General features: G+C 46.0%; 1 protein-coding gene across 1 annotated transcript in view; it reads left to right on the top strand.

Moving 5' to 3' along the window:
- Positions 1-14,349, top strand: part of FLNB (filamin B) — a 164,672-nt gene that overhangs the window by 92,800 nt on the left and 57,523 nt on the right. Inside the window, exons 9-18 of the mRNA XM_058439100.1 lie at positions 2,785-2,922; positions 4,567-4,693; positions 5,694-5,830; positions 7,319-7,512; positions 9,073-9,186; positions 9,810-9,953; positions 10,207-10,330; positions 10,642-10,802; positions 12,728-12,818; positions 13,086-13,255. Of these exons, the coding sequence (XP_058295083.1) occupies positions 2,785-2,922; positions 4,567-4,693; positions 5,694-5,830; positions 7,319-7,512; positions 9,073-9,186; positions 9,810-9,953; positions 10,207-10,330; positions 10,642-10,802; positions 12,728-12,818; positions 13,086-13,255 (1,400 nt within the window). The remainder of the gene's footprint in view (positions 1-2,784; positions 2,923-4,566; positions 4,694-5,693; positions 5,831-7,318; positions 7,513-9,072; positions 9,187-9,809; positions 9,954-10,206; positions 10,331-10,641; positions 10,803-12,727; positions 12,819-13,085; positions 13,256-14,349) is intronic.

Here is a 14,349-nt window from a genome sequence, read left to right as displayed (position 1 = left end):
GTATCAGTACTACAAGGCATCAGTAGGGCTAGAACCACAGACTCTGTTGGCCTTACCCTTAACTACTCTGCTAAACTCCCTCTGGCGCTGGGGGTACGCATTTTTCTCAAATGTTAGACTCTCTCCCTCTGACTTTGTTGCCCCTTTTTTTCTGTTTTGTTTTGTTTTGTTTTCCAACTGTACTACCTTTTCTAACCCACACTTGCCTTTCCCTGTTCTGTCCTCCGAATCTGCGTCTGCAGACGTGGCTTCCTCTTCCGAATCCTACCTCTGGGCCAGCCTGGACCCTGAAGCTGTTGGCTTCCTAGTTGAGACCACTGGGCCAGAGGCCTCTTGCTTGGTAAGGGCTGGTTGGGTGGGACTTCCTTGCGAGTTCTTTGTGCTGCTTGTGAATGTTAGCTGGGCCCGTGCTCTGTGATTTTAGGAAACTCCTGTGCAGGTGTTATTATTACAGCTTGTCCAGCCGGAACCCAAACCCACTGTCTAATTGCCTTTAAACACATCTAGGGCTTTTTTAGATGGCGGAGGAGCTGGTGGTGCCCTTCAGACTCTAGTCCCATTTAATGTTTATATGAACTCAGCAATTACTCTTTTGATGTTGAGACTGTGGCACATGTTCATAATTTCCATGAGTGTGTGTGTTTCTTAAGACACATTAAAACCCTCCGAGGAAGTCCTGTCATTGTATTGTGACTTACTTCTGGTATGACCAACTTTTCTCCCCTCGACAAAAAAAAAACAGGCAAAAAAAATTCTAACATATTCCTAAGCAAAGCTCTTTTTTACATAAGAGAGCATTTTGAATAGCTTTCCTAATTCTACTATTGTTTTCCAACCTTTCCTCACTCGTGGACTTCTTTTTTCTTTTCTTTCCTGTACATCCTATACTATTTAGCATTTAATGAATAACCTTTTTCTTTTAATTTACTAACATCCTCTCTCCCACCTAAATGATTTTATATATGTAAAAAAATATATATATATATATTTGCAGGGGCGCGGTGGGAAGGATACAGGGTCTCACTCTGTGTTTTGGGCTGGCGTGCAGTGGTACCATCATGGCTCACTGTAGCCTCGACCTCCCAGGCTCAAATGATCCTGCCACTTCAGCCTCCTGAGTACCTAAGACTGTAGATGTGCACCACCATGACTAGTTAAATTTTTTACCTTTTTTTTTTTTCTTTTTCTTTTTTTTTTTTTTTGAGACAGTGTCTCACTCTCTCACCCATGCTGGAGTGCAGTGGTGTGATCTTGGCTCACTGCAGCTTCTGCTTCCCTGGTTCAAGTGATTCATGCCTCAGCCACCTGAGTAGCTGGGACTACAGGTGCACACCACCATGCCTGGCTAAGTTTTTTTGTACTTTTAGCAGACACGGGGTTTCACTATGTTGGCCAGGCTGGTCTCGAACTCCTGACATCAAGTGATCCACCTGCCTCGGCCTCCCAAAATGCTGGGTTTACAGGCATGAGCCACCATGCCTGGCCTAATTTTTCTTTTTTTTGTAGAAATGGGGTCTCACTATGTTGCCCAGACTGGTCTTACACCCCTGGACTCGAGCGATCTCCCCGCCTCAGCCTCCCAAAGTGCTGGGTTTACAGATGTAAATTATTTTATGTTAAAAGAAACTTTATATCACTTTGACAATGGAAAACCAAAGTCACTTGCCATAAAGTGCCACCGTAAGCTTATGTTCATCCATAAACCATCTAAAATCATCTCTAACTCCAAGGGTATGTGTATGACTCTTTGGGAAGCAGTTGTTTGCCAAATAGCCAGCTAAGGCCATTGCAGGAAGGAGGAACCAGAGGAGGAATTACCTTCCATCTGTGGAGTAGAGTCCCGTCTTCTGGAGTCTGTGACCTTCCTGTATAGAGATTTGTCAAATTTGCAGTGTTAGATTTGGAAAGGAAAAGCCACTTAATAACATGACATTTTCCCCACTAGTCTCCCATTTCTGTTTACTGAAAAGGTTGTCCGTGCTAGGCAGAAGATTTATTCTAGGGCATAAAGGTATCTTTTATCAACCTCTAGATACCATGGAACAGTAGTTCTGTGGACATTTCAAGTAAGACATATTAGAAGCTATCTTTGTCCTTAACTTCTAGACTTAACAACTTTAGGTTTTCAAGCTAGACCCGGAAATGAAATCAGCAGTGGTGTTTACTGCTAATTATTGCCTTTATAGCCACCCACATTCTTGGGTAACAGACAGCACGAAAAGGTTGGTCTGCTTCAGCCAAGGTGGGGCTGAACTGGTCTCTTTCCAAGCTGTGTTGGTTGTTTTTGCCTGGTTGTTCAGGCGGAAGACAACAACATTTAGACACTTAAAAATGGCTGACCCAGGTTTTGGAACCCAGACAGGCATTTTCAAGTACTGCATTTTCCAAGAAGACTTGAAAAAGTCCAGTCTATCCAATTACTGAGCCCTTGAGTATGGCAGTGAGGTTTGAATAACGTCCAGCACTCGGCCTTAACTGCCTTTCACAAATGAAAGGTTAAATGCTGGAAGCAGGAGCACAGCATGGATTTACTGTGCTCTCCTGTTTTCTTTGCCAAAGTCACTTTTCTCCAGTCCTTCTGTGGTGTGACTGGACAAAGTTATATTGTGTCTGTATTTGCTAGCCTGGTGTGCTCCCTGAGTGGGACCCCTGGTCTTGGGCCACTACTGCATACTATTTGTGCAAAGCAAATATTTTCTTGGCGGGTGGCTCCAGGTTACCTTGGCTTTCACGACTCTGACTAAAGAATGAAAGATTGAATTGATGTCAAAACTGTGCTTGCAGCCTGCAATCCAAATGCCTGCCGGGCCAGTGGCCGAGGCCTACAACCCAAAGGTGTCCGTATCCGGGAGACCACGGATTTCAAGGTTGACACCAAAGCTGCAGGAAGTGGGGAGCTCGGTGTAACCATGAAGGGTCCTAGTAAGTGTTCCTTTGTTTCTCTATCTCAGGTGTGATTTTGGCTAACTTTGCAGCCATGGCATATGGATTTCATCCCATGGCCAGTTCTCCTCAATAATCCCAGAAGGCTATGTCAAGGATTTGAGGCTATCTGGGCTCCCTGGGGAAGACGGCAGTGATTGATTAGTAATGTCTGCCCTGGATGCGGACAGTGGGTGGCTTGACAGCTTTACGTTACATCAAGACTTCTGGGAGTAGAAAAAGCAGTGATGTAAAGGAGTTGGGGAAATGCTGCTGTTGGAACAAGTGGCTCATTTTTTATTTTAGACATCTGGGCTCAGAGAGGAAGGCTCTTGCCTAAGGTCATACAGCTTTTGTAAGCATCTGAGCTGGAATTCAGGCACAGTCTCCAAAGCCAGTGATTTTCCCACTACAGGTTACATTTTATAGAGTATGAAATTATGTCAAGTACTTAATTACTATGATCAGTGCTTATAGAAGGAGAATAAAATTCCCTAAGATTAAGTTTTCTTTGTAGATAAATGCCATTTGTGGAGGGACAGGTTAAACCCTGCAACCCATTCTCTCTCCCTCTTTTGAGGAAGGGGACAGCAAATGTGGGGATGGGTGTCTTCACTTTTTTCCTTGGAACAGAGAAGCATTTCAGCACTTCTAGTCTCGGGTGTAGCAGCCTTTGGTGGTTTTACTCCCATGCCTGTGGAATCTTGAGCTTCCTGTACCAGGATTGCTCTTACTCTGTGTGTTCCCAACAGGCTGGGGCAGGAGCATTCTGAGCTCCAGAAAGTTAATATTTGACTTCACAGCACCAGGCTTTGGGTCAGGCTGTGTCCTGAGGGTAGCTGAGGTTCTAGACTGCCCAGACCTGGAGTCAAGCTACTTGGGGGCTGTCTTCCCTCCCAGTTTATTCCAACAGGAGCCAAGGAGGGGTGTGTGTGTGTGTGTGTGTGTGTGTGTGTGTGTGTGTGTGTGTGTGTTGTGTGTGTGTGTGTGTGTGTGTGTGTGTGTGTGTGTGTGTGTGTGTTTTCTCCCGACCTTGGATACTTGCTTGACTCAACGGCTTTCCTGGCCAAACCTCAGGGCTCAACACAAAACAAGTTTCTGCCTGATGGCTGGGTTTGGAGTTTGCAGCGTCACATCTAAAACCTGTCCTCTTGCAGATAGTGTCCGAGGACTTTCTTGCTTTTGTTGTCCAGCTTTAGATGGAAAAGTATACGCTGGAACACTGAACCTAAAACTCATACCAAATACTTCTAAAGGTTTACTTCTTTCCCAGTTTTTGTGGGGGACTGCGAAGGGTAGCTGTGATTATTGGGAAATACTGAAATGTGACTGGATTTATCTTTACGCAGGCCCAGGGAGTTCAGGACCTCAGGGCCCCTCGTAGCCAAGCAAGATTTCTAAAGCCAGTTAGCTGGGAAATCCTCCATTTCCTCATACCTTGAAGCAGAGATGGCTGTGTTTTTAGCTTTGAAGTAACCTCCCAGGCTTTGGGCGGGGGAGAGGTCCCATACTCTGGGGCAGCCCACTTGGTTTTTATGTATGGTTTATGTTTTGTCAGTGTGGCTGCCTCTCTGTTCTTGTCCTTTTGATTCTCATTTTGGGCCTAGGATCGTGTTGGAAAGATTATCTCCTTCCTTCCCACAGAGGGTCTGGAGGAGCTGGTGAAGCAGAAAGACTTTCTGGATGGGGTCTACGCATTCGAGTATTACCCCAGCACCCCGGGGAGATACAGCATTGCCATCACATGGGGGGGACACCACATTCCAAAGAGGTGAGGCTCCTGCTGCAGAGGGGTCTTCTCTGGAGGGTGCTTGGCCCAGGGCAGACTCATGGGTGGTTGCTTCCCCGGGCTGCAGGACGGAAAGAGATCTGCTTTGTTGAAAACTTTTTTTTTTTTTTTTTTCAGAGCAGCACAGACATTTGGCCTGTTCTCAAAAGCAGCAGAAAGTTGCTGTGGTTTTAGCTGACTTGCTTTAAATCAAATGCTGGTGGTTAGGGGCTGGTGGGAGGCAGGGGAGGCAGAAGGAGCAGTTAGAGCAAATGGGCTGTGTGTCTAGATGCCCGCATATAAACCGAGATTCTCTTTTTCAATGAACTCCTTTGTTCATGAATGCCACGGGGCAAAATCTGCTGTGGTTTACATTAAGACTGTCTACGTGAGTGCTGTCAGGGGCCAAGGGACGCAGTCTACAGCTTTGCCTTGTGGGCATTGCACTTGCCCCTCTGCGTTCTGTGTTTTCCAGCTCCCCTGGGGGTGCAACTTTAAACTCCGAATAAATTCAGTTAGCCTTGAGAAATATTTGGGCCATTATTGGGTTCCGAATACCTACCACGCTTTTTTTTTTCAAGCCTCCCATGCCAAGGTTACAGCACATTCATTCAAGTATGAGATAAAGCCCATTCAACCAAGTTTTCTGGTTATAGCATAAGCAGGATATAGAGTGTGTGGACTCTCTCACTTTCCAGGGTCATAGTCTGGGGAGGCCTGCACACAAAGATAAAGGGCCAGGAGGCTGGTGCAAAGCAGCGTGGCTTGAGTGCCAACCCAGTGGCCACCTGAGCTCCCAGAAGCAGTCACATTACATTATATTGTTGACATAACAATAGCTGTGGGTGAGAGGCCTGCGGGAGGAAGGGCTTGGTTGCAGTTTGGGATGCCAGATGAAAAAATCAGGCAAGTGGAAAGAATGTGCAAAGGCACTGCAGCTTATGGCTATAGTGACACCTTACTTTACTCTTCTTTGAGGCTTCTTCTATTCCTTTCCCTGTAGCCCCTTTGAAGTTCAAGTTGGCCCCGAAGCGGGTATGCAGAAAGTCCGTGCTTGGGGCCCGGGGCTCCATGGTGGGATTGTCGGGCGGTCGGCGGACTTCGTGGTGGAATCCATTGGCTCTGAAGTGGGGTCTCTGGGTAAGTGGACACAGCTGACCAGCATCTTCTGGAGGACTGAGGATTACAGGGCTTCCGGGCTGTGTCAGGCTGGATGTTGGGGCCTTGCCTAGCCTCAATACCTTTAGCTTTCTGGCCTCCTGGCCACCCTAAGCCATCTCTGCATACTGCTGTACATTTGCAGTTGCCTCTGATATCAGCATTCATTCATCCAGGAGACCTTGAGGGCAGAAGCCTTATGTGGGTATTGTGCCTAAAACAACGCTTGGAACGTAGTAAACACTTAGCAAATAGTGTTGACTGACCTATATAGTTTAGATGAATGAATGAATGAATTCTGCTGAAATTTGGATTTGGAAGATAAATATTTCCTTTGGAGCACAGCTGGAGTATATTTTAAATACATGTCTAATGTATATATGATCATTTTATATCAGGAGTCAGCCAGCTCTTTCTATAAAGGGCCAGATGGCAAATATTTTCCACCTGTGGGCCTTATGGTCTCTGTCACAGTTATTTGGCTCTGCCGTTGTAGCCTGAAAGCAGCTATAGGAATACGTAAACAAACGGGTGTGGCCATGTTCCAGTAAAACTTTATTTGCAAAAGTAAGCAATGGGCCAGATGTGGCCTTCAGACTGTAGTTTAGCAACCCGTTTTAGGTAATAGCAATAAGCAAAAGAGAAAAATAAGAAATCATATTTAATTTTCCCTTCTAGAGAGATGATATGAATCGTCTTGTATATTCTTAGTCTAAAGATAATATTAAGTCTCTTAGTGTATCCTTCTAGACTTTTTCCTCTGTACATATGCATGCAAATATTGATTTGGTGCAGAAAATATCTTGGACAAGTCTTTATATCTTTATGCGTAAATATAGGGTATGCCTTCATTTTCCATAGCTTCCATGGAATTCCACTGTATGGCTCTATCCATTGTCAGGCTCTCCAGTTATTTCCAGGGTTTTGCTGTAAAAACAGTGCTGACTGTGTATCCTTGGTAATTGCCTTCAGATAAAAACCCAGAAGTGGATTTGGTGGTGCTAAGAGTGGGTGTTGGTTCAAGGCTTTTGCCACATGTTGCCACATCTCCAGCAGAAGGGTTTGCTGGTTGGACTTCCCCTGTTGCATGATGATAAAATACATATAATGTATTTAATACTATATATATATATATATATATATATATATATATATATATATCCTCCTGGCCTCAAGTGATCCACCCACCTCGGCCCTCCCAAAGTGCTAGGATTACAGGGGTGAGCCACCACACCCAGCCCAGGCCTACACTGGGAAAAAAAAAAAATATATATATATATATTTTTTCCACCCCTTCCATCTCTACTGAAGACTGAATGAGCTTGGTTTTGGGAGAAAGGGATACAAACAGGTTTCAATCTTCTGGCCAACACCTGGCTTTTAGGGAGGCAGCAGGAATGAGTTGTCGAAACATAGAATAGGTGCTTTCCACCATATAACCAGGGAGACCCTTCCACCTTCACCCCCTAGGGTTTGCCATTGAAGGCCCGTCTCAGGCAAAGATTGAGTACAACGACCAGAATGATGGATCCTGTGATGTCAAATACTGGCCCAAGGAGCCTGGTGAATATGCTGTTCACATCATGTGTGATGACGAAGACATCAAGGACAGCCCGTACATGGCCTTCATCCACCCAGCCACGGGAGACTACAACCCTGATCTGGTGAATCAGCTGCTGTGCTTCTGTCTTCTTGTCCCTGGCCCCTGGTTCCTCACCCCCATGCCCGAAGTTGCCTTAAGCAGCATGCTGAGAGATGGCAGAGAGGAATCATTTGGATTTTAGGAAGGAAACAGGCCTGCATTTGTTTGTTTGTTTGGAGACAGACTCTTGCTCTGTCGCCCACGCTGGGGTGCAGTGGCATGATCACAGCTCACTGGAACCTCTGCCTCCTGGGTTCAAGCGATTCTCGTGCCTTAGCCTCCCAAGTAGCTGGAACTACAGGCATGCGCCACCACAGCCGGCTAATCTTTGTATTTTTTAGTAGAGATAGGGTTTCACCATGTTGGCCAGGCTGGTCTCGAACTCCTGGCCTCAAGTGATCCACCCGCCTCGGCCCTCCCAAAGTGCTGGGATTATAGGTGTGAGCCACCACACCCAGCCCAGGCCTACATTTGAATCCTGGTAGTACCACTTAGCACTTTTATAGTGTTCAGCAAGTAACTTACCTGTCTGACTCTTGGTGTCTTCCTCTGTAAGACAGGAATGATAGTAGTCTCTGCTTCTAGAGAGCTTCTAGGATGATTCAGGAGGTGGCATGCATAAAGACCGCCTTTAGCTCATGCCTGGCCCATGCAGGGAGCTCCATAAGCTGTTATTTTCTTGCAACTCTGGGGATCATATGTCAGTCTTACAGCCATTTTCTGTAGTTATTATTTCAAGATGCTCCATAGATAAAGGATGTTTTTTTCCCTAGTTCCCTGTCCCTTAAGTTGGAGCAATGTTTCCAAGAGTGTCCTCTCAAACCCTTAGCAGGCTGATAAGCATCAAGTCTGAGCCAGCCTGGCTGACAGGGAGTTGGCCCCACAGGCCACGTGTGCTACTGTTGGCCCACATGGGCAGCTGTCCATAGGCTGATGTCAGTCTGGGCTGGTAGCCACCCCATTTTGGCCAAATGCTATTCCTTTGCCCTCTAGGGCAAATGTTGTCCATGGTAAAGATTCTGAGTCCCCTCAAAGTGGGAACGTTGAAACTGGGCATGACTAGAGGTCTCTGCCTCGGTTGTTAGAAGTTCTTTAGGTCAACTCAGAATAAGGCAGGGAGCATGGGTTAGTTTGGGCATGGTTTTAGAACAGGGGTTTCCAATATTTTGCCTTCCCTGGGCCACATTGGAAGAAGAAGAATTGTCTTGGGCCACACATAAAATACACTAATGATAGCTGATGAACAAAAACAAAAACAAAATTGCAAAAAATTTGTAATGTTTTAAGAAAGTTTACAAATTTGTGTCGGGCTGCATTCAAAGCCATCCTGGGCCTCATGTGGGCTTTAGGCGGTGGGTTGGATTTGTTTAGAGAGTTTTCTTCCTTATGAGGGAGAGACGTTTGTTTTTAAGTTACAACCTACTTTAGCACTTTACTTCCCATAACCAACCTCTTATGCGGATACTGTAAAACCAGACACAGGTCATTTTGTTCTTCCCCCATCCCTTGGTTACCTGTCTTTGTGTAAGGGTTTAGTTGGGGCATTACACAGAAAGAGACTTATTATCTGCCTTTGCTTCAGGTTCGAGCATACGGGCCAGGTTTGGAGAAATCTGGGTGCATTGTCAACAACCTGGCCGAGTTCACCGTGGATCCTAAGGATGCTGGAAAAGCTCCCTTAAAGATATTTGCTCAGGTAAATTTCAGGGGGCCACCTGTGCAGGTAATTGTCAGGTAACAAGATCTGACCATGTAATGGCAAGTTGCTGAGTCCATCTGATCTTCAGTTTCCTCATCTGCACCTTGGAAATGATAAGAAGATTATCTTATAGGGTTATGTGAGGGTTCAGTGAGACTACCATGTAGAGTACTGGGCTTTTAAAAAATCATCTTTCTGATTTATATTCTGTGGAAATGAGGCTTGTTTATTTCAGGTTATTCTGTAATGTCTTTTGGTGTGGCTGAAGCTGCTGAGGCCATGGGGGGAGATTTGTAAACAAGGATTTAAAAAGTATGTTTATTTAATCTAATTGAATTTGGCCAAAGGACTTAAATGCAGGAATTGAAATTGCCGAGCATTGAGTGGCCATAGCTTTGTTTTTGGGCCACTTGCTCTTAATAACTAAAAATAAATAAATGCATGTGATATTTTGTCACTGGTTGTCATCATGTTGTGAAAACATGGCACATTGTAGTTGGTCCATGAAGTTTTGCTGTATAAGCAAGTGGTGACTTGGCTGTCTTGGGAGGCCACAGTGGCCCTGTTTGATAGAGACAATGTGAGGGCCACCTCTGGTCTTAGCTCTGGCTTTTTTGCAGGATGGGGAAGGCCAACCCATTGACGTCCAGATGAAGAACCGGATGGACGGCACATATGCGTGCTCATACACCCCGGTGAAGGCCATCAAGCACACCATTGCTGTGGTCTGGGGAGGCGTGAACATCCCGCACAGCCCCTACAGGGTAGGTTGTGAGGCAGAATCCTGGCTGTTTTATGGAAATGCTTGGTCATACACCAGGTCTGGGATCCATGCCTGACGGCCAAGGCAGACATATGGAAGGAACCCATCCCTGGTTGGCCTTGAATGATGGAGGGGCCTGAAGGGCAGAGTGCTCCAGCCTGCCCAGAAGAACCATTTCTAACAATGTTTTTTAATAGTATTTTACTGGGTCCAAGTGGAGGAGAACTTGATGACCTTCTCCATGTCTTCTCTAGGTCAACATCGGGCAAGGTAGCCATCCTCAGAAGGTCAAAGTGTTTGGGCCAGGTGTGGAGAGGAGTGGTCTAAAGGCAAATGAACCTACACACTTCACAGTGGACTGTACTGAGGCTGGGGAAGGTGAGAAAGGGCTTCGTTCAACCCAGTGATCATTGCTCCTTGGGGAAGGGAGTTCATAACATTTTGAGGGCAATTCCCTTTGAACTATGAAGTGGTCCATCTGAATAGGTAATCATCTACTAAGCCTCTGAGTCATTCCTTAGTGATATCTTTGCTAATCCATCATCCCTTTCCCCAAATCCTTACTCTTTCTCAGGTTTCTTACCAGAAACTTCCCAATTGCTTTTTGGGGGTGTTAACCTGAGCTGGAAGAGATTGCACAGGACATGCTGTTTCTTGTAAGCTGGTGCTAATAAGCTGGTCTGTTCCAGGTGATGTCAGCGTTGGCATTAAGTGTGATGCCCGGGTGTTAAGTGAAGATGAGGAAGATGTGGATTTTGACATTATTCACAATGCCAATGATACTTTCACGGTCAAATATGTGCCTCCTGCCGCTGGGCGATACACTATCAAAGTTCTCTTTGCATCTCAGGTACGTGGTGGGGCCTGGGAGGAGATGGGTGGAGTAGGCCTGGATTCTCTTTGGCCACTTGTGTGCATGTCTCATCTACTTTTTGGTGTTTTATTAGTATTATTATTTTTGAGATGGAGTCTCACTCTTTCACCCAAGCTAGAGTGCAGTGGTGTGATCTTGGCTCACTGCAACCTCTGCCTGCCAGGTTCAAGTGATCCTCCCACCTCAGCCTCCCAAGTAGCTAGGGACTACAGGCTCATACCACCACCCAGCTAATTTTTTTAAAATTTTGTTTTATTTTTTTATTTTTTTTTGAGATGGAGTTTTGCTCTTGTTGCCCAAGCTGGAGTGCAATGGCATGATCCTGGCTTATTGCAACCTCCGCCTCCCAGGTTCAAGTGATTCTCCTGCCTCAGCCTCCCAAGTAGCTGGGATTACAGGCCACCACGCCTGGCTAATTTTTTTGTATTTTTATAGAAATGGGGTTTCACCATGTTAGCCAGGCTGGTCTCGAACTTCTGACCTCAGATGATACACCTGCCTTGGCCTCCCAAAGTGCTGGGATTCTAGGTGTGAGCCACCATGCCTGGCCACTCAGCTAATTGTTTTGCATTTTTAGTAGAGACGGTTGTCCAGACTGGTCTCGAACTCCTGACCTCAGGCCCGCTTTGGCCTCCCAAAGTGCTGGGATTATAGGCATGAGCCACTGCATTTGGCCTCCTTTTTGGTGTTTTAGTGACAGGGAAGTTGTCTTGAGAACGCTGCTCAATCGTTTTCTCTCTGGCTCCTTACAACCAAGAAGGAAAAAAAATTTACCCAGAGCTAAATTATTACCACTTTCTAACAAAAGTGAGGCAGTGTGTTCAGTGGTTAAAAGCAGGGGTCTGGAGAGAGACTAGTTTGTAATAAACTTTCATCAATATTTTGGTTGAAATGCAGTTAACTTCTAGATATGTTCTACTTTGATGCCTTTGAAGCAATGATTGTGGTCTCCACCCTTAAACTTTTATAGAGAGAGGTGATTTGAAGTTTCAGGTATGCAGTAGTGAAGATAGGGTGAGCAGTATCCTGAAAGAGAGAATTTTGAAATCCTAGGGATTAAAATTAACCTTACATAAAAATGGGAACCTTGGTAGAATGTTCTGTGCCTAAAGGTAGTGGTCTTGACATCATCCGTTTAACCTCTTCTGCCTTTATTCCAATAGTCTGCAACATTCTTTTTGAAGAATTATGATCATTCTGTCTCTGATCACTTCTTGCATTTCCCCAGACCTTAGCTCTCAGCGGTCCCTGGAGGACATTTCCTTCCCCCAGCCCCATATATTATTGTCCTTTTTGGTTTTATTCTTTTTTTTTTTTTTTTTTTTTTTTGAGACGGAGTCGCGCTGTGCCGCCCAGGCTGGAGTGCAGTGGCGCAATCTCGGCTCACTGTAAGCTCCGCCTCCTGGGTTCACACCATTCTTCTGCCTCAGCCTCACCGAGTAGCTGGGACTACAGGCGCCCGCCACCATGCCCGGCTAATTTTTTGTATTTTTAGTAGAGACGGGGTTTCACCGTGGTCTCGATCTCCTGACCTCGTGATCCGCCCGCCTCGGCCTCCCAAAGTGCTGGGATTACAAGCGTGAGCCACCGCGCCCGGCCTTTTGGTTTTATTCTTGTTGGCATTTTTCATCCTGAGTACTCAACATTCAGTATTAAAGGCTCAAAGTCCTCGGGTTTGTTTGTGACATCAGGGATCCAGGCATTAGAGAGTGACCTATTATAGAAGGCCCTTACCCGATGCTGGACCCTTTTGGCTTATCTTACCCTTCTGTTTACCTGTGGTAATAGAAGTCTGCTCACCACTCGCTAAGTCAGAGTGATGCTAAGGTTCACCCTTTGTTGAAGGCTCCCTGAGCTCTGGCTGTTGCTTCAGGGGCTTTCCCACTGTGTCTCTGCTACAGGAAATCCCCGCCAGCCCTTTCAGAGTCAAAGTTGACCCTTCCCACGATGCCAGCAAAGTGAAGGCAGAAGGCCCAGGGCTCAGCAAAGCAGGTAAGATGGCACGTCAGGGTCGTCCTGGGACCCTCTGCCAGCCGGTGGCACTGGGCGTGTTTCGTCCACGGCCTTGAGGAACTTCATCTCCACCAACACCAACACCATGCTGGCAGGTTTTCTGTGCAGCTCTGATGCAGCAGTGGCTGGCCAGGCCCGTTGCTGGCTGTCATAATAGACCCGGTGCTGTTGAACCTGTCTGATGGGTTCTCAAAGTGAAACTACTCCAGCTGGTCTGTCTCCTCACTTCACAGTATATCTTTCCAGGTGTGGAAAATGGGAAACCGACCCACTTCACTGTCTACACCAAGGGGGCTGGGAAAGCCCCGCTCAACGTGCAGTTCAACAGCCCCTTTCCTGGCGATGCAGTGAAGGATTTGGATATCATCGATAATTACGACTACTCTCACACGGTTAAATATACACCCACCCAACAGGTAGGGTTCTTCTCCCCTCTGCTCCCCTGGCCCCCAGCCAGGCCCCTTTCTATGCAGTCTGTGCTGGATCACTGTGGACACCAAGGGGTGTGAGAGGTGCTCTGCCAAAGTGCTCCCTGATGGGAGGCAGCTCCTGGCACTTTGAACCCCTCTGGGAGCACCTATAGGAAGCCCGATGGGTTCTATCAGGTGGACTGCAGAACTCCCCAAAAGCAAGCAGGAAGCTGGTCCCATATCTCCACCTTTGGTTTGTGTTTTATCAGAGAAATGCTCAGTTCTTGATATTCAGGCCCTAATATCTATCTTTCTGTTACACAGGTGCACACATGTGCACACACACACACACATACACACACACACGTGCATTCCCTCGCAGCCTCACCAGCTGCCTTTTAGTCTTTTCATTAATTACCCACAGAGAAAGAGGTGCTACACCTTTGTGTTTCCTTCCTGGCCCGTTTAGCTTAGTTTACCCTTTTTATGAGGTGTTGGAATGAGGTCTTTTCTCAAAGAGCCAGTTCAGCCTTTCGTCCCTAAGGCCCAACACACTATTTAGGGGAGCAAGTTATTCCCCTTTACAAAATGCAGGATTTCACATGTGATGTTACCGTCTAGGCTGGCTCACTCTGATTATTTCAGGCCATAAGGGCCTTAAAACTACCTCTCTGTACAAGTTAATGTTGATTTGTTTAAAAACATTAAAAACATTTTATGTGGTAAAATACACATAACATAAAATTTACCATCTTAACCATTTTTAAGTGTATAGTTCATTAGTGTTAAGTGCATTCATTATGTCGTGCACCCATCACCACCATCCATCTCCATAATTCTTTACATCTTGTAAAACTGAAGCCCTGTATCCATTATATTTGTTTAAAATTGTGTTTTGCTTCATGTTCACACCTCTGGGGTCTGGAGAGCAGACATCCTGGCAGAAAAGTCTGGATTTTAATACTTAAGCCTAGTGTTCGAAGTGGTTGTTCCAAGCCTCTGAGATTCCTTTATTCTTAAGAGAAATGATCCTGCTGTGTTTGAAATGCCATTTGTAGGAGAAGAAGGGCAACGCTTTCTGCAGAAGCACTGCTCAGAAG

The sequence above is a fragment of the Hylobates moloch genome, unplaced genomic scaffold (genome assembly GCF_009828535.3).
Source record: "Hylobates moloch isolate HMO894 unplaced genomic scaffold, HMol_V3 SCAFFOLD_5, whole genome shotgun sequence".
Taxonomy (NCBI): Eukaryota; Metazoa; Chordata; class Mammalia; order Primates; family Hylobatidae; genus Hylobates; species Hylobates moloch.
The sequence above is the reverse complement of the archived record's forward strand: the minus strand, read 5'-3'. Positions and strand labels throughout refer to the sequence as shown.